A 19,199-nucleotide genomic window follows, 5' to 3' on the forward strand; every position below is an offset into this window, starting at 1 on the left:
TAGTTCGATTAACTCTGTTTCTCTTTTGCCTTTCCTCATCTTTTTCTTTCTATATCTTACTTTTATTTCTCAGCCTTTTTTTCTTTAGTCTCAATTTTTACTTACTATAATTTGTAGTTTAAGTGTGTTTTGAGACATAGGTCTTATTTATCAGGAAGGTAATTTGTCATCATATCTTAATTTTAAAAATATCATATGTCAGTATATTTATGTTTTGCTTTTTTGGGGGTCTATTTAAATGCTAAAAGTGGATTGTAACATTTTATCTGAGTGTGATCACATTATGATCACATTTTTCTGAATTTCTTTCAGGAAAAAACAAGTTAGTAGTGTGCTGCAACAAGTTCCTGGAAACACATGCTAAAACAAATTATATTGTCTTGTTACAAATCATCATAATTTATATTGGGACAACATATTCTTTTTTAATGTTTTTAATATTTATTTATTTATTTAATTCCATTTGTTATTATTATTTTTTAATTTGACCAGAGAGAGAAAGAAAGGGAAAGTGAGTAAGCAAGCTGCCAGGTCCACACTTGGCCATGTGAGAATCCAGCGCCTTTAACTACCACGCCACCTGCTGGCCCTAGGACAACATATTCTTTACTTACGTTTGTTTTTTTGTCTTGTTTCTTTTCTTTTTTAAGAGAGTTTTGTTTCTTTTTTTTTAAAAGAGAGTTTTGTTTTGTTTTGTTTTGCTCTAGGACGCATGCTCCCCAGAGATACAGAGAGAGACAGAGACAGAAAGCAAGAAATCAGCCCCCAGCAGGGATGGCCACACCACAGTCCCATCTCCTCCATTCTCCTCTTGGGATTTTGGGAACGCACGCACATGCACCTGGCGTAAGTTTTAAGCCACTGGGTCTGGGACTCAAACCATGGTTGACTACCTGAGAGTTCAGCAATGTAACCATTACATCATCTGCTGGTCACAGGACAAAATATTCTTAACGAAGGACTCAGAGTTAATTGTATTACATTTGATTTTTGCGATTTATTTATTTATGTAAGAAAGACTATAGAATCACTTACATATTTGGAAGTTTCACCAAAAAGTTGTGGTTTGAAAGTACTGGAGAATAGGAATCTCCTAAATCTTGTACAACTTTTTAAAAATCTCTTTATTTCTTTTATGTATTTAGTCTTAAAAAAGAGGATTAGCTCAAGGTGTGGTAGAAAGAAGAAAGGAAGATCAATGATATTTCTGTTGTTTGGGTATGGATTGTGTGTGTGTATGTGTGTGTGTGTGTGTGTGTGTGTGTGTGCGTGCGCATACGCTCATGCACTTCTGTGTGTTTCTTCAGAGCCCAGAGGACCTGGCTTTAGCTGGGGGACAGCTTGAAGATGGAAGAAAGAAAGATGATGGTGAGGATAGATAAGGTTTGTAGTGACCCCGGGTTGGACAGATGGGGACAGGTACATTGAGGGAGTTGCTGGCTGTTTGCCTCTGTCTTCTCTGTGAAATTGAGACAAAGTTGTCATGTGAAAGGCAGAAGAAGTGTTGTGGTGAGAACCTGAAGAGAGTGGTAGAAACACAGAGTATTTACAGAGGAGGAGAGCACAGGGGTTGGGGAGATTACTGAGCTAGCGCTGGAAGCCCAGCCACATCTGAGACTATGAATTCTTTATGTGTGGAAGAATTAGCTGAGGATATACCTGTATTAGAAATTGATTCTCTAGTCAGCTATTTTATTATACCTTTTTAAAAAATAATTATTAATAGGACCAGCAGTTAGTATAATGGCTATGTTGCTGGACTCCCATGTAGTTGACTGCGATTCGAGTTCCGGACCCGGTGGCTTAAACTCATGCTGGGTGTGTGTGCGTGCATGCCCAAGATCCCAAGAGGAGAATGGAGAAGGGATTGCAGTGTGGCCATCCCCCTGGGTGGTGATTTCTCGCTTTCTGTCTCTCTGTCACTCTCTTTCTGGCAAGTGCCTGCACCCTATAGCAAAAACCTCTCCAAAAAAAAAAAAAAAAAAAGATTATTAAATAAACGTACTTTTATGGGGCCCCCAGATGGCATGGGTATTGAGGCAGCTAGATCTCACATAGGCAACAGTGTGATTTGAGCCCCAGAGTTGGCAGCTTGAAAATCACTCCAGGCACCTGTGCATGTGTGCACAAAATCCCAAGAGGAGAATGGAGGAGAAGGGATTGGGGGTGGCCCTCCTTCTTGGGGGTGATTTCTGACTCTCTCTCTCTCACTTTCCCTCTCTGTCTCCAGAGGACACACACACATTACAACAAAGTAAAAAAACAACAAAGTAGTTTTCCCCCTTTGGGGACTAAATGTGATTGCAACATTCCTTAAGAGAATCTTTTAAGTTATACTTTATGTGACTTGCTTAGGTGAATCATGTAACACTTACTCGTGGTATTAGATTTCATAGGCGTTGCTTTGGTGAAGGAACAGATCACCAGCAAACACATGCCGTACGTTTTGTTTTTTGCTTTACCCGTACACAGGGGATTTTTCTGAAGAAAGCCAAGTTATTCTGTTGGTTAGCACGATTATGCAAACCAGTTGCTCAGTGACAAGTTAGCTCAATGGGGAGAAGCCATGCAATAATGCTGCCTCCATTGCATAAGTACGAGCGAGCTTACAGTAAGACAGGAGAAAGAGTGAAAAAAAAAACAGGAGAAAGAGTGGGTAACTCGTAAACTCCATATACTCCAAAACTAAGCAGTATTTATTCGTTGTCTGAGCTGGATACTTCAAAAAATAATGGAGAAAAAACTGATATAGACTCTATTTGAAGAAACATTTAGTCTATTAAAAATCGTCTAATATTTACAAACTGTACAAGAACTGTAAGAGATCATTAACTGAGGTGTCATTATATTTTCCAAATAGAAGCACTTCTTCACATTTCTGAAGGTGTTTTGATTATGGAGATTTGAATTCTATTTAAGCTTCAGTTCTTTTAAAAAAAAACAATTATTTATTTTACTTATTATTACTACTATAATTTTTTTTTTCTTTTTGATTTGACCAGAGAGAGAAGGCAAGCCACCAAGTCTGGGACTTGAACCATGGACGGCCATGTGGGAGTCCAGCATCTTAACCACCACACTGGCTCCAAATCTCCAGTTCTTTAAATAAAAATAAATCAGTTTGTTAAACCTATAAAATAAATCACTTTTTGTTTCATGAATAAATATTTTTTTCTTAAATATTGGAGTCTTTTTAAGTAATCAGCTTCAGCATATGAGAAAAAGAGAAAGATGACCTTTCTCACCCGCTGTGTTGTCATGCACGTGAAAGAAGATGCAGTGGATGGCCCAGACCTGCTTTTCTCATTCTTGAACTCCAGACAAATCTTTTTTTAGCCTCGTTGTACAATATTCCCCTGTAAGATAGGTATTGGGTTCCCCTTTTTAATCAACTAACTTTCTTTCTGTCTGTCTGTCTGTCTGCCTTTTTTCCTTCCTTCCTTCCTTTCAATTTGGTATAGGGCCCATGTGTTCTCTAGAGGCAGAGAAAGGGAAAGTGAGAAAGACTCCCTAGAGGGGAAGGCCATGCTGCAATCCCTTCTCCTCCATTTTCCTCTTGGGATTCAGGGCATGCTCACACATGCAACCAGTGTGTTGAGTTTCAAGCCACTGGGTCCAGGACTTGAGCTGTGCAGTCAGCCATGTGGAATCCAGCTGCCTTAACCACCATGCTACTGGCTGGCCTGAATTTCTTTTCCTTTTTTTCCAAAATTATCTGACGAGGCTAGGAAAGATTTGAATCTTTTAGGAAGGAGCAGATTGTAAAGTGTGGCAAGCACACATGGCTGGTGAATAGGAGCATGAGCAACCACTACGTGGATTAAAGTAGATGCATGAATGGTGATTTCTCATTCCGCTTGGCAGAAGTGGCTGAATGATTATATTTGGAGCATTACTTGAAATATATAGCTTTCGGCCTGTCCATTAGTGATGATGACTTTATGGCTTTTTGCTGGCTTCTCAAGAATTTGTCCTCTAGGGAACCAGCAGTTAGCGTAATGGCTATGTTGTTGGACTCCCACATAATCGACCGTGGTTCGTGTCCCGGACCCGGTGGCTTAGAACTCACGCCAGGCGCGTGTGCGTGCGTGCCCAAGATCCCGAGAGGAGAATGGAGGAGAAGGGATTGCAGTGTGACCATCCCTCCTGGGGGGTGATTTCTCGCTTTCTGTCTCTCTGTCTCTCTCTGTCTGGCGAGCGCACGCGCCCTATAGCAAAAACTTCTCCAAAAAAATTTAAAAAAAAAGAATTTCTCCTCTAATATATCATGAAAAATTCAGTGCAAAGAAGATCTTGTTGGAGCTAGTAATAGCTAAGAGTTAGTGAAGTAATTGTTTCTCTTATCTAGCCTTTTTTTGGCTCTGCAGCAATTCTTAGTTTTATGACCCACGTGTAGACTATTGGAAATTCTAGGCTGTCTTTCCTACACTATCCACCCTCTTCTCTCCTGCGTTTTTCTGTTGCCAAGCTTCTTGTGCCCAGAAAATATCAACAGATCAATTTTAGAGGGCAATTCTAGAATATAATTAAACATCTTAAGCATTTAAACCAGGTAGTAATGAATGGCTTTAAGATTGTTCAGTATTTAGTTAATGTCACTACCTTTTTTTTCTGCATCCAAGGAATATCTGCCATGTTCTTAGCCCTGTTCCTTGACTCATAAACTGTTTCATGTCTATTATTCGACTCTCCTCTATTTCAAATTGAGTTTTGGTGCCGACTACATTTTCTACATTTTCTTTACTAGCTATTAATCACTTTTGACCTGGACATAATAATCTAGATCCCCACCACTTCTGCCCTTGGATTGAAACAGTTTATCCATCCATCCATCACTACAGTAAACAGACACAACCCCCTCCTTCCTAGAGCCTATGCATCGTCTAGAAGAGTAGGGAGACAAGTAACCAGGCAGCTCCCATACATGTGGTACTGTTGGGAGGAGGCTAGGTTCGGAGGGCTCTAGGAGTATATAAGAGGGGCAGCAAACCTGGTGTTGAGAAATACGGGTTCTTGAAAATGGCAAGGTCTCAAGAAATTATAGAAACTATTCAATAGCTAACAAGAGAGGCAGAGAAGAAGTGTTCAGAGCACCAGAAGTGTTTTTAGTTAGCTAGGAAAAAGAAGTCTGCTTAAAACTGATTGTAAGAAGGAAATAGATGGACCAGCAGATGGTGTAATGTCTATGTCACTGGACTCCCACGTAGTCGACTGTGGTTCAAGTCCTGGACCCAACAGCTTAAAACTCACACCAGGTACGTGTGTGTGCATGCCCAAAATCCCAAGAGGAGAATGAAGGAGAAGGGATTATGGCATGGCCATCCCGCCTCGGGGTCATTTCTCTCTGTCTTTCCATCTCTCTGTCTTTCTCCAGTGAGCACATGTGTCCTATAGCAAAACAAAAAAAAAAAAAAAACCAACCAAACAAACAAAAACAAAAACAAAACAAAACAAAAATAATACTCTAAAAGAAAGGAAATAGAAAGAAAATGTGAAGGGGCTCTTTTCCTTCTCTTTTAGAGTTTATTTATTTCCTTCTTGAGATGGTGCGAGAGAGAGAAAAACAGACAAATGTGCAAACCCCTGACAGGATCTTCTTGCTGCTATCCTCCTTTGAGCCCTATAGTCAACCAGACTCATGAACACACCAGTGGGGCCCCTGCATATTCAGGTAGACCCAGGACCCAACCAGAGCCTTCCCGTGTGTCCTCCAGCATCACACAGCAGCACCCCTTCTCCCTGTACCACTGCAACAGGGCCTTCTGGTCGGGCCTGCCCTTCGTTCTCCATTCTCCATTCCCCTTCGCCACTCTGTTTTTCTCCACATGTTTATCACCATATGATAGACTTTGTATTTTGCATCTATATTTGTTTATTGCTTATCTTACTCTACCAATTATAAATGTAATGTGATTAGGGATTTTTAAACAGTTTTATTCACCACTGTAGCATCCAAAACTGCCTAGCACAGAGTAAATGTTTAGTAAATTTTTGTTAAAGAAATAAATCCTAGATCCATTTATTACTTAGTTATATCACTTTAGGCAGTTCACTTGACAATTCCTAGCCTTCACTTTCTTACTGGTTAAATAGTAAAAATATCTCCCCAGTGAATAATAAATGAGATAGTTGTGTAAAATAATCAGCACAATAAAATTCTACACATCTTTATGTGAAATATTGGGATCAGATATAGTTTGGAATTCAGAATTCTTCATATTTTAGAAAAGCAATAAGGAGAATATATTACACATTCTATACCCTCAGCAGGGTCTGGGGCAGCAGCACATAGCAGAACATTTTATAAATATTCACACTTAGGTGGGGTAAGTGGAGACTCTGTAGCAGCTTCACATCCATTTAGATCAGATTTTACCTCTAAAAAGTCAGGGTTTTTTGTAGTCAAAGTAGTTATAGAATAACTCACTTTTCAGAGCATTGTGGATATTGGAACCTGGATATGGACTGTGGACCTGTACCTAGCACACAGTAGGTGTTCTATCACCTGATTTCTAAACCTCTCTAGGCCAGTGAGTCCAGAAGGGAACGGCAGGGAACGTTCTCTGCTGTTTGCTGTAAGTCTCATGTGCCTACAGGGCTGTCTGGGAGCAGTAGCGGTAAATAAACACTACTGACTAGAGGAAATGCCGTGGGTTGGTTGGTTGGTTTGTTTCTTTTAATAAAAGTGCCTTGTATTAATGTTTTTAAGTATCTAAAATAAAAAAAATCCAATTTTTATTATTAATATAAATAAAACTGTATGACAGATTTTTATTGATGGGCGTATAAGAATGTTTCTACAGCCTTTTAGAACATCTTCGCTTTTTTACTCCCAGTTCATATAATACATGATGAGTACTTCCCCTATGAAAGGAGAGCTGGTGGCATGGTGGTAAAGGTGGCAGGATCCCTCATGGCCAGCTGTGTGGTTTGAGTCCTGGACCCCCTGTTTTGCCATGTGTACCCAAATCTGGAGAGGAGAATGGAGAAGAGACTGAGGGTGACCAGTTCCCCGTGGGGTGTGCTTTCTCACTTTCTTTCTCTTTCTCTGGCAAATGTACATACCCTATAGCAAAATGTAAAAACTAAATAGATAAAAGAAGAGCTAAGTCCACTCATTCCAGAAATATTTACTGAGAGTCTGTCGTGAGCCAAGCACGGTGATTAATGCATTCAACAGTAGAATACAATCACTTTTGTCTCTGAAAACTTGGGGTTGGTTTTGGCAGTTTTGCTGCTGGTGACCGGCTGTGCCTTATGCCATTCTACACGTTACTACCTCCGCCATCAAGTCAACCACACATGGAACACACCCGCAGTTGCAGATATTCTACAAAAGGTGTTTAAGATGTACCACGGGCTTTGTCAAAGCAGTTTTTATTAGGTCATGGGGAAACGCTGGCATCCAGAGGTACTTGGCGTTCTCTCCTCCGCTCATAATCTCTCTTTTCTATTCCTAACGGACTTTAAAGACTCCAGGCCTTAAATCTTTGTAAGTAATTCTTGAGAATATGCTCATCGCAATGAAAACTGGTGTAACAAACATTTTTGAGTGTCATGTGATTTTATCTGCTTTAGAGAATGACACAGATGAATTCTCTTTGGCATAACTGGACTGAATTAACTTACCTTGACATTTAAACCAAAGGATGCTGTAATTAGTTTACATGTTCTATACTTGGCTACTTGGTTAGCGTTGTTATACATTATGCAAGAACAAAGTTCTTAGAGCGTGTGCATATTCATTCTTGGCTGTGACATACATTAGATGAGAAATAGAATTCCTTTATCCACTTGAGAGTGTTTTAAAATTGTTCCTATCTTGTCGTTTTAGTATGTGCTCTGTCCTTCACCCACAGTGACAGACTTTGCTTTACTTCTCTGTACCTGTAGCCACTGCACTGAAGACATTGTCTTGGCATACTCTCCTTAGACTGGAAGACCAGGTCAGAGGAGTGGTCCACCCTCAAAAAAAGAGAATGAAGCAAACTGACCCTTAAAAGGGATAAGCCATCATTAGACTTTGAGAAAACAATCCACAGATAGTTTTTATACTATTCTTGTAAGTCATGAGTTAGAGCTATCACATAAAGTGCTATCGTGACATTTATGTTATAACACACTTTCTTGTTCACAGCATAAACAAATGTAAAAACTACTATGAAGTCCTTGGAGTTACGAAAGATGCTGGTGATGAAGATTTGAAAAAAGCTTACAGGAAGCTCGCTCTGAAGTTTCACCCAGACAAAAACCACGCACCTGGGGCCACAGATGCTTTTAAAAGTAAAGTAACCGTTTCGAAGCAATTTTACTACGCTCTTTTCCTCAGCCACTTTATTGTACAGTGTTTCCAAGTATTAAATTCTGCATTTGTACCAGTGCATTCAGAAACCAGCATAAGTAAAGGTCTGTGACATCTTTTAAAACTTCAGAATTAGGGCCAGCAGGTGGCTTGGTGTTTAAGGGTGCTGGACTCCCACATGGCCGATCGCAGTTTGATTTCCGGACCTGGCAGTTTGCTTGCTCTCTCTGTCTTTCTCTCTCTCTCTCTCCCCATCTCTGGGCAAACTAAAATAAATAAAGTAAAATAAAATAATTCTTAAAAAAAAAACCAACAACTTCAGAATTAACTTGTTATACCCACAGCTAAACAGATGCACTTGGGCTTCACAAAAGCAGGATGCCAGTTTTGGGACCAGCAGTTAGTGTAATGGCTATGTCTCTGGACTCCCATGTTGTCGACCGTGGTTTGATTCCCAGACCCGGTGGCTTAAACTCACACAGGGCGCATGTGCGTGCGTGCCCAAGATCCCAAGAGGAGAATGGAGGAGAAGGAATTGCGGTGTGGCCATCCCCCATGGGGGGTAATTTCTCACTTTCTAGCTCTCTGTCTCTTTCTGTCTTTCTGACAAGTGCAGCACCCTATAGCAAAGAAAAAAAAAAAAAAAGCAGGATGCCAGTTTTGACACAGCCTGAAGTAACTTTTCTAGGTATTCATGCGTGCTTTCTAGTTTGCCACAAACAAATTGTCACAAGTGGGATAATGACTCTTTGTGAACTTCTAGCATATTGCCATCTGGTTCCAAGTGAACTGAAAACAAAATGGAAGGTTTGGGGATTTTTAAAAATAATTATTTACTGGGGACCAGCAGTTAGCGTAATGGCTATGTTGCTGGATTCCCATGTAGTCGACCACTGTTCGTGTCCCGGACTCGGTGGCTTAAAACTCACGCCAGGCGCGTGTGCGTGCGTGCCCAAGATCCCGAGAGGAGAATGGAGGAGAAGGGATTGCAGCGTGGCCATCCCCCCTGGGGGGTGATTTCTCGCTTTCTGTCTCTCTGTCTCTGTCTGTCTGGCGAGCACACGTACCCTATAGCAAAAACCTCTCCAAAAAAAAAAAAAAGGTTAAAAAATAATTATTTACTTACTTTTATTATTACTATTATTAATTTACTATAGGGTGCATGCGCTCACCAGAGTGAGACAGGGACGGACAAGAAAAGTGAGAAAGCAAGCAGCCAGGTCCAGGACTTGAACTACAGTTGGCCATGTGGGAGTCCAGTGCGTTAACCACATGCTAGCCCCTCAAAACAGAGTTCTTAATACACCAGAGACTATCTAGAGTTGGAGTATTAGAATGCATAGCTATCTCTTCAGTGTCCTTACATTTGTATTAAATTGGCCAATTTTTACATTTTTATATGTAGTTCTAACCAATGTGATTTTTTTTTCTTTTAAAAATTAGTTTCTTTCCACTTGCCTAATACTTATTTTTTTCTCAGGGTGCTTTCAATTTCTTGCCAATTTAGTAAAGAGATGTCAAAGAAATTATTTCTTAATTTCTTATTTTCTTAAATATAACTTATTTGTAATAGTACATGTCTGATTCATAGTGAAATGCTTAAATTTGTGATTGTTCATTCTCATGAATTTGGCATTCAAGACCCAGTGTATAAAATTTACAGTAAAATGTTGCAGTCTTGGAATAACATGAAGGAGATACTTATTTTCAAAATGTTCCCAAAAGACGACTCAATTGGTCTTCTATAAAAATGCTGTGAAGATTGTTTTGAGGGAGCAACAGGTGGTGTGGTGGTTAAAGTGCTGGACTCCCACATGGCCAGCCACGGTTTAGGTGCTGGGCCTGGCAGCTTGCTTTCTCACTTTCCCTCCCTCTCTCTGTCAACTCTAGTCAAATTTTAAAAACAATATTGATGGGACCAACAGATGACATAATGGACTCCCACATAGTTGAACACGTATGGAGTCCCAGACCTGGTGGCTTAAAATTCACACCAGGCGCATGTGCATGCATGCCCAAGATCCCAAGAGGAGAATGGAGGAGAAGGGATTGTGGTGTGGCCATCCCCCCCAAGGGGTGCTTTCTCACTTTTTCTCTCTTGTGAGTGCCTGCACTCTCTGATAAATTAGAGAAAAAAGAAATAGAGAGAGGTAGGAAGGAAAGAAGGAAATACAGGGAAGTTAGTTTATTCAAAGGACTGGCTCTATGGCCTGGTGGCTAAAGCAACAGATCCCATTTGACCAACTCTTCAGTTCAAGTCCTGGCCCTGGTGGCTTGAGAGATAAACTGGGCAGATTTATGCATGTGTTTTCTTTCTCTCTGTGTCTCTTCTGTTTCTCATGCACCCTCTAGCAAAATCATTTTTAAAATGTTACTATACTCAGAAATTCTAACTTAAAAATCACATTTCTGAAAAATATATCCAGAACATAGTGCAATCATTTTCTGGCCTTCAAATGCACACCTTCCATTATTAAACAAAAATAACCCAGACAGTGGCACATAGGTTAATTTCTACTTGTATAGTATACACAAAGTTGGGAAATTTCTGATGAAATTTTCAAATAGAAAAAATGTTTTATTGCTGGAGCCTAATTTCTTTTAAACAAACTCACAATGCTTTTTATATATGGAGTCACAAGAGTGCCTTGAAAAAGCAGCTGAAATCTTTAAACAGCTAATTAATATATATTCCCTGCAAAGTTAAAAAATTCCACATTATGAGTTAAAAGCATTTAATTTAAAATGTCAGTTTTTAAAAATATTTTGGCAGTGAGTTATTTGTATATTTGTGATCTGCTATGTGATTTCAATATTAAATCTTCATTAACATGAAGAATGTTAAATTATCAATATGTCTTTCTCCCATCTTGTATTGAAATCACATTACCATTATTGGTCTAGGCATAGCACTAAGTGGATGTGCTGTTTCTACAGTGTGTTACATTTTGAACAGGGGAGCAACATAAATGTCACTCAGTAAGCCAGCTAGTGGTTGGCCATTGGTGCGGTACATTTCAGAGTTTAATGCTCTACTTTGCAAAACTAGAAACTTAGTATTTATTGCCATGCCAGGAGGTGATTCATCTCTAGGGGAGAGGCTCATATTATAATAATACACAGGAGGCTCTCCGTAAATCAGAATGCCAATTTATTAGTCCCAGAGTGGATCAGAAGAGGGAGGTGGTGGGTGAGCCCATCTTTCATTGAATGGAAACTGCATAGAACCTCAGTTGTGATCCACAGATGCTTGGGCCAAAGGTAGCTTATTAGAAAATATTACAGTAAGTAATCTCCATCACATGGAGATGGCAGGTTTCATTCATTTAACACCCAGGCTCGTGTCATTACCTTCTGAATCATCGGATTTTATTTTTAACTATTGGTCTTAACTTCCATTTTTGGAATTCTAAGCTGTTTATTTCTAAGCAAAGACAATGCTTTTGTCTTTTATATAAAAGCTAAAGTATAGATTGGTAGCTCTATAATTACCGAGACACTTGTTATAGAACATGGAAAGCACTCGCTTTTTATTTTCTTCAGAAATAGAAGAAGGACAGTTAATTGGTTTAGGGAATTAAATTAGATAGAAGAGGTGTTTTCACTTGTTTTGTAAAGCTTTCGAAATAGAAGATTATTCTCAGGAAGAGTGTACTAAAGGAACTCTTGAAAGTTCATGTGGCTGCTTTGTCGTTCCAGTTAGCAGTGTAAGCTTCTCAAGCAAAAATTCTGGGTTGTCAGGAAAGTCATGACATATTTTGCATAGACAAATGTAGAAAAATATGTCATGACTTATCTGATGACCTAATATTTTATTTACATATAGAATGACATATTCAGTATATGTACACATCTTTTTAAAATGTGGTATCAAAATAGAAATTGACAACAAAAAACAGTAGGAAAACATAGAATTACTTGGAAACTGAACAGCAGATGAATAAATAATCTGTGGGTCAAAGAAAAAGTTTTAAAATAAATTTTTTAAAAATTGACCTAAATACAAATAAAAATGCAGCTTGTCAGAATTTGAGAGGACCAGCTAAAAGCAGTGCTGCAGGGACATTTATGACACTAACTGCCTTGTGTGCTAGAAGAGAGAGGACCAGCCCAAGACCTAGTGCTTAAGAGATCTGGGTCCCATGTGGCTGCCCATGATTTAAAGCTAATACCCTGTCGGAAACCAGCAGTTAGCATAATGGCTATGTCACTGGACTCCCGCGTAGTCTACCGCAATTCTCGTCCCGGACCTGGTGGTTTAAAACTCACGCCGGGCGTGTGTGCGTGCGTGCGTGCGTGCGTGTGGGTCAGTACATTCTCACTGAAATAGCGAAGTCATGGCTGCATCTTAGAGTCACGGATCTCTCTGAGCGTGTGAAGAAAGTTGAGAAACATCTCAGGTAGATGGGCCACCCATCGAATTTCACACAACAGAATTTGCAGACCAGTTGTACGCTATCCCCCAGTTCCAGTTTAGGAAGCCCTTCAGAAGCAAACCTCCAGAGTATCTGTGTAAAATTCACTTCCGCGTGAATCAGCTGTCCAATGACCATCGTATTTGCTTGGTCAGTACTTAACAGCAGCCACCACATGGAATCCAAAAAGTATTTTTAAAATAGCCTGTATTTCCAAAGGCTTGCAGCTAGTTTAAGAAGCAAACTATGTTTATGAATTATTTATTAGGAGTGTCAAAATAAGAATACGGTAGTTCCTGCCTTTAGATTCAGAGCATTACAGCTTCCTCTTAACTGCCTTCAGAAGACATTCTGGTAACATACCATTGCCTCTTTTGGACATGGGACTGTGAAGTGGGAAATAGAAGAATTCTTTATTTATAAATAAATATGAAATCAAAATGGGATAGAAAGGCTAAGGGACTGTGTGCATTGATTCAGAAACGTTTTTGACTTTATGGTGGACCCTAGGGATATTACAGTGAAAACAGACAAGTTCCTTACCTCATGGCATTTACTATTTTAAATTGTTCAGAAATATAATGAAAGAATACTTCACTCTGGGCACCAGAGCACAAAAAAAGATTTATGAAGACTCTACCTTCAGCAAGTTACTTAAGTTTTTTGAGCCTTGGTCCTCATCTGTGAAGTGGATAAAATGGATACTATAATAGAGTATTGAGTGTGGAGCTTAGCAGTTAATAGGTGCTCAAAAAATGATCGCTTTTGCTATTGTTATTCATTTGAATGACCTTGATGAATGTTTAGATTAGAGTACTCAAAAAGGAAGAGGAAGGACTCTAGGGATGAAGCACGATATTAAGAAAGGGAAGTGGACAATTCTGTTTCCAAGGCACTGCAGAGACTTCTAACTGGTATGAAAGGTCGTATTCATGTTTTACGGTTTTCTTCACTAATTTTAAGTAGCTTTCTCTGGTAACACTGTAGTAGTTTTCATGTGCCCCAGTGTTTTATAATGGAAAACCTTTGCTTACCAACTGTCGCTCACGACTTTTTCAGAGATTGGAAACGCTTATGCTGTTTTAAGCAATCCAGAAAAACGGAAACAGTATGACCTCACGGGCAGTGAAGAGCAAGCTTGCAATCACCAAAACAACGGCAGGTTCAATTTCCACAGAGGCTGCGAAGCAGACATCACTCCGGAAGACTTGTTTAATATATTTTTTGGAGGCGGTTTCCCTTCAGGTAAGTTAGTGTTAATTATAAATTTTTTATTTTACGAAGCTAGAGGTCTTTACCTCCAGTTGGTGATTTAGAGATTTAGCTCGGTTCTGTCCTGTAGTTTCTGTAGCCTTGTAATCTTGTGGTCTCACAGTGTGATGATTTTCATGAGGGCAGGAGAGAAATAGTAGGTTTACTTTCAGTTTAGCTTGCCGTTTTTCCTAGAACATATTTTAATTTAAGAAAATAAAAGGTAGCTATATTTCATATTTTCTATAAAGCTGAAGAAAAGGTGTACAAGCTGGACATCCAGGGGCAGTATCTTCGGTGAGTACTAACAATCACGGGATGTATCTTAAACCCTTGATGACTATTGGACATTAGTTCTCTGGAGATCTTAGTTTATTAAAATATTACAGAGTGCTAATGCATGTGGCAGTCCTCATCTGTATTTCGTTTTCAATAAAAAGAGTCTGGTTCATAGGTATTATAGAAATTGTCCAGTTTTTCTTTTTTTGTCACAGGGCACATGCACTTTCCAGAGACAGAGACAGTGAGAGGGAAAGTGAGAAAACCCCCCTCTCCCGGGGAATGGCATACCACGGTCTCTTCCCCATTCTCCTGCTGGGATTCTGGGCACGCATGCACACGCATACATGTGAGATTTTCAAGCTGCTGGATCAGGGACTCAGACTACAGTCGGCCACATGGGAGTCCAGCACCTTAACCACTACCCCACCTGCTGGCTCCGTTGAGTTTTTTAAATTGCATTAAAATCGAAATAGCTACTCGAACCAAACTATCAAAGTTAAATATTGAAGTGATATTACAAACCAAATTTTACAGCAGTAACATAAGTAGTAGTTAACTCTACTTAAGACTTGCTGTGAGTCATTTGTTAAGAAATGTATCTTCTTAGAGACCTGCTCCTCTAAGGTGCTTAAAATGATAGCTCCAGTCTTGTTTACCACGTTTACTTAAGGGGCTGAGTTAAACATTCTTTTCAAAATCGGGAGAATCATTATAAATGTAGCAGTGTAATTTTGCCAGGTGGCCCTCTAAGAATGTTATTGATAAAAATTCTGGTCATTGATAGAACATTTTGCTAAGCATTCTTGAAGGAAAGAGGCTGTGTAGATATAAATTATTGACTGAATATGCTAGGAACAGTAAGAGGTCCTTTGGGTAATTGTGTATTTTCTTCTGATAATCGTTTGCAGTTCTTTTGCTAGTTACAATGTAGTTCACTTTGCCAATGATAGCAGTTTCTAATTATGCAGCTTATTTTAAAACCATTTCAATGTTCATCTGCAAGGAATTGTTTTAGTAAACCGTGGTCTACCACCATCATGGTAAATTATAGTTATTTTTGAAAAAAAAAATGGAGTGCTATCTTTTGACTTCTCAATAAGTTCATGATTCATTGATAAATGTAGAGAGCAGAGTTTCAGAGTAGTCTTCCAAAGCTTGTGAAAACAAGCATCCACAACAAAATCCTCTATGTGTGTAGTTGTTGGGGAACTCTTACTTGGGTTTTCTTTTCTTTTTTTTTTTGTCTATTAATGACAATGTTTATGGAAGTTTCTTTGACTGGACTAACATACAGGGTATTTATGCTGAGAAAATTCATTTTTAATTTTGTACAGATATACAGTGTTTGAATATAAAAAGTTAGAAAAAGTACAATAAAATAAAGCATATCATTCTGAAGTTCATGTTTGAGAGAGGACTCTGTAATGACCAGAAAAATAGTGCCAGTTTTAGTACCAAAAGTTAGAATTATGTTAACAATGAGGTTGACTCTACACAGTTTTACTTGGGTTTTCATAAAGAAGAAATTTCTACCTTACTTTAAAGAAGGCAGAGTCTGGGAGGAGTCATTTCTGTTCCTGTCTATCCTTCACTCATAAGAAGAGAGGGCAATAACCATTTAGCCCCCAAAATAATCATGCATTATTTTAGTAATTTAAAACCATTAAAGAAAAATGAAAAAGAAAATCTGATTTTTCTGATCATAACTGTTGTCCTTAATTTAAGCTTCCTTTTTAATTTTCTAGGTAGTGTACATTCTTTTTCAAATGGACGAGCTGGTTACAGCCATCAACATCAGCATCGACACAGTGGGCATGAAAGAGAAGAGGAAAGAGGAGATGTATGTTTATGATATGGTTACCAATCACAGCAGGGCAGGATGCAGCTCAAGAAAGGCAATTAGAGTTGTCTGGAAACAGGGCAAGTTATTTTAGGAAGAAATGACTTTGCCCTTACCAGAGGTGTTCAATAGAGACTAGAAAATCCCTTAAAGATATTGTAGGAATAAGGTTAATAGGCGGGGTGGGGAGGGTTGGGCAGTAACCCCCTAAGTCTGGTATGCTATGAGTCTAGTGAAGACACAGCTACACCATGCATGTTTTGCTGAGAAACTTGATTTGTAAGTAACTTTACTTGTTTCGATGCAGTTACACCTAGTAACTATAGCAATTAAATTACATGGTGTGGAGGGGTTTTAATGGAAAGAGCTCTAGACTAGAAATGAAAAGACCTGGGCCTAAGCTCTGCCACTCATCAGCCCCCTGATGTCCCCCCTCAAATCCAAGGTAAAAATAGTTTTGCAAACTGTAACATGAGAGTCTCTGTGTGTGAAAGAATGAGATAAATGAGGATTTCTTCATCTGATCAAATTATATCCATGTTTTTGAAATTAAAATCTCTGGATGATATGCCTGTAAAGTTGTATTTTCAAGAATCACCCTGGAAAGTGGATATGATCAAGCAGATTGAAAGGCCTGAACTAGATGGTCTCAGATGTTCTTTCTGCCTCTAAACATGCATGATAGTTGTTGGGTCGTTGACAAGTACACTTACAGTTTGTTATTCTTTGATGATTTCTCTTATAGGGAGGTTTTTCTGTGTTTATCCAGCTGATGCCCATTATTGTATTGATCCTCGTGTCATTATTAAGCCAGCTGATGGTCTCTAATCCTCCCTACTCCTTATACCCCAGATCGTAAGTAGCTAAGTGAAGTTTTACAAAAATTGTTTCTTACTAGCTGCCTTTTATTTTATTTTAAATATATTTTTAATAATTATTTTATTTTACTTTATTTATTTATTATTTTATTTTAATTTGACCAAAGAAGGACAGAGTGAGAGAGAGAGGGAAAGTGAGAAAGGAAGCCACCAAGTCCAGGACCTGAACCATGGTCGGCCAGGTGGGAGTCCAGCACCCTTAACCACCACACCACTTGCCAGACCCACTAGCTGCCTTTTAAAGAGTCTTGTGTTCTTTTAAACTTAAATATCAAATCTGTTACTATAAGTATACTAGATGTTAAAAATGACTTACTTTTAAAAGTTACTTAAGTAATGAATTTGTATTACGTTATCAGTTTACATCTCTGCTCAACTGTGGATGGGGCGGAAGTGCTATATTTTGAACTTGGTAGCAATTGAATGTGGTAGGTAATATGTTGACATTAAAGGCAAAAAATAAATTAAGAGACAAAAGTTCTCTAAAGACAAAAAGGATAGTAATTGATCTTACATAGATTCATGTCATTAAGGTGGAAATGACTTTTCTCCTTTGTAAAATATTGATTAAATAAAAGCAAATAGGACTTTTGTTATATAAAGTATTTTTCCACTCTACATAAGATGTCAGAGCATAAAGGAAAGTTAATTCAGCATTTATTCTAGACAAGTTTAGTGTATTACCAGGAACACAGGAAACTAAAATCCTATTGGCAGTGATTTAACTGAATTAAAAATTGCTTGGTCTAAAAATAAGAATTAACTTAGTTCTTCCAAATAAGACTTTTATTAACTAAAAATTGAGAGAGTTTTGTAAGTACATAGTATATTAAAAATGAAATTACTTTTTTATAATATGAAATTGTTGTTTTAGACAATTTTAGAGAATATAAATAATTACCAATTTTAACTTTTTAATTATTGTTACTGATGATTTTGTTAGCTTGATTTGTAATAGCAGGTTATAATGTCCAATTTGAATTTAAAAATAATGATCATGTGTCTTTTACAGTGGATCAGGGCAAACTATTAAAATGCAGACAGAAAACTTGGGCGTTGTTTATTATGTCAACAAGGACTTTAAAAATGAATATAAAGGAATGTTGTTACAAAAAGTAGAAAAGAGTGTGGAAGAAGATTATGTGACTAATATTCGAAATAATTGCTGGAAAGAACGACAACAAAGTAAGTTTATCAAAACAGTTTAACACTTATTCAGTGTTTGGGATTGTTACTGTAGATTTCTTCTACTCAAGGAATACTTTGGAATTCCCGAGCACATAATCACAGTGACAGCTAAACACAACATGTGATTCTGGACTGGCTCCTGACCAGAGTCTATACAGGATGTCATTCGGACAGTTGGTGAAACCTGAGTGTAGACTCTGTTAGATAAGGGTGCTGGGGGACCAGCAGTTGGCGTAATGGCTATGTCGTTGGATTCCCATGTAGTCGACTGTGGTTTGAGTCCCAGATCCGGTAGCTTAAACTCATGCCAGGTGCATGTGCGTACATGCCCAAGATCCTGAGAGGAGAATGGAGGAGAAGGGATTGCGGCATGGCCATTCCCCCAGGGGGTGATTTCTCACTTTCTGTCTCTCTGTCTTTCTGGAAGTGCACACACCCTATAGCAAAAACCTCTCTGGGGAGAAAAAAAAAAAAAAGATAACAGTGCTATATCATTGTTAAATTTCTGAGTTTGTAGTTACATCACGGTTATATAAGAGAGCACCCTTGCTCTTAGGAGAAATATGCTGGTGTAATATTTATGTCGCTGGACTCTCACATAGTCGATCACAGTTTGAGTCCTGGACCCAGCGGCTTAAAACTCACACCGGGCAGGCACGCACATGCCCAGCACATGTGTGCCCAAGATCCCGAGAGGAGAATGGAGAAAAAGGGATTGCAGTGTGGCCATCCCCCCTGGGAGGTGATTTCTTGCTTTCTATCTCTCTGTCTCTTGGGCAAGTGCACGTGCCCTGTACGAAAAAAAAACCTCTCAATAAAAAGAAATATGCTGAAGTAATTAGAAATTAAAGGTCATCATATATGAGACTTGTTCTCAAAGGGATCTGGAAAAGAACCACAATAGCAGTAACAGCCTTCAGCTTAGAGAGATCTAAAGCAAATATGACCAAATGTAAAGAATCATTTGATCAAGGCAAAGAATTTTAGGGTGCTCATTGTACCACCCTTTAAAATATATATATAATATTATATATATATATTTT

General features: G+C 38.6%; 1 protein-coding gene across 1 annotated transcript in view; it reads left to right on the forward strand.

Annotated features, from left to right (window-relative positions):
- The window catches only part of DNAJB14 (DnaJ heat shock protein family (Hsp40) member B14), a 37,203-nt gene that overhangs the window by 7,340 nt on the left and 10,664 nt on the right, over positions 1-19,199 (forward strand). Inside the window, exons 4-8 of the mRNA XM_006152184.3 lie at positions 8,138-8,283; positions 13,777-13,962; positions 15,996-16,090; positions 16,836-16,945; positions 17,981-18,153. Coding sequence (XP_006152246.1) covers positions 8,138-8,283; positions 13,777-13,962; positions 15,996-16,090; positions 16,836-16,945; positions 17,981-18,153 — 710 coding nt within the window. The remainder of the gene's footprint in view (positions 1-8,137; positions 8,284-13,776; positions 13,963-15,995; positions 16,091-16,835; positions 16,946-17,980; positions 18,154-19,199) is intronic.

Source organism: Tupaia chinensis, unplaced genomic scaffold, assembly GCF_000334495.1.
Source record: "Tupaia chinensis unplaced genomic scaffold, TupChi_1.0 Scaffold000340_1, whole genome shotgun sequence".
NCBI classification, from domain to species: Eukaryota; Metazoa; Chordata; class Mammalia; order Scandentia; family Tupaiidae; genus Tupaia; species Tupaia belangeri.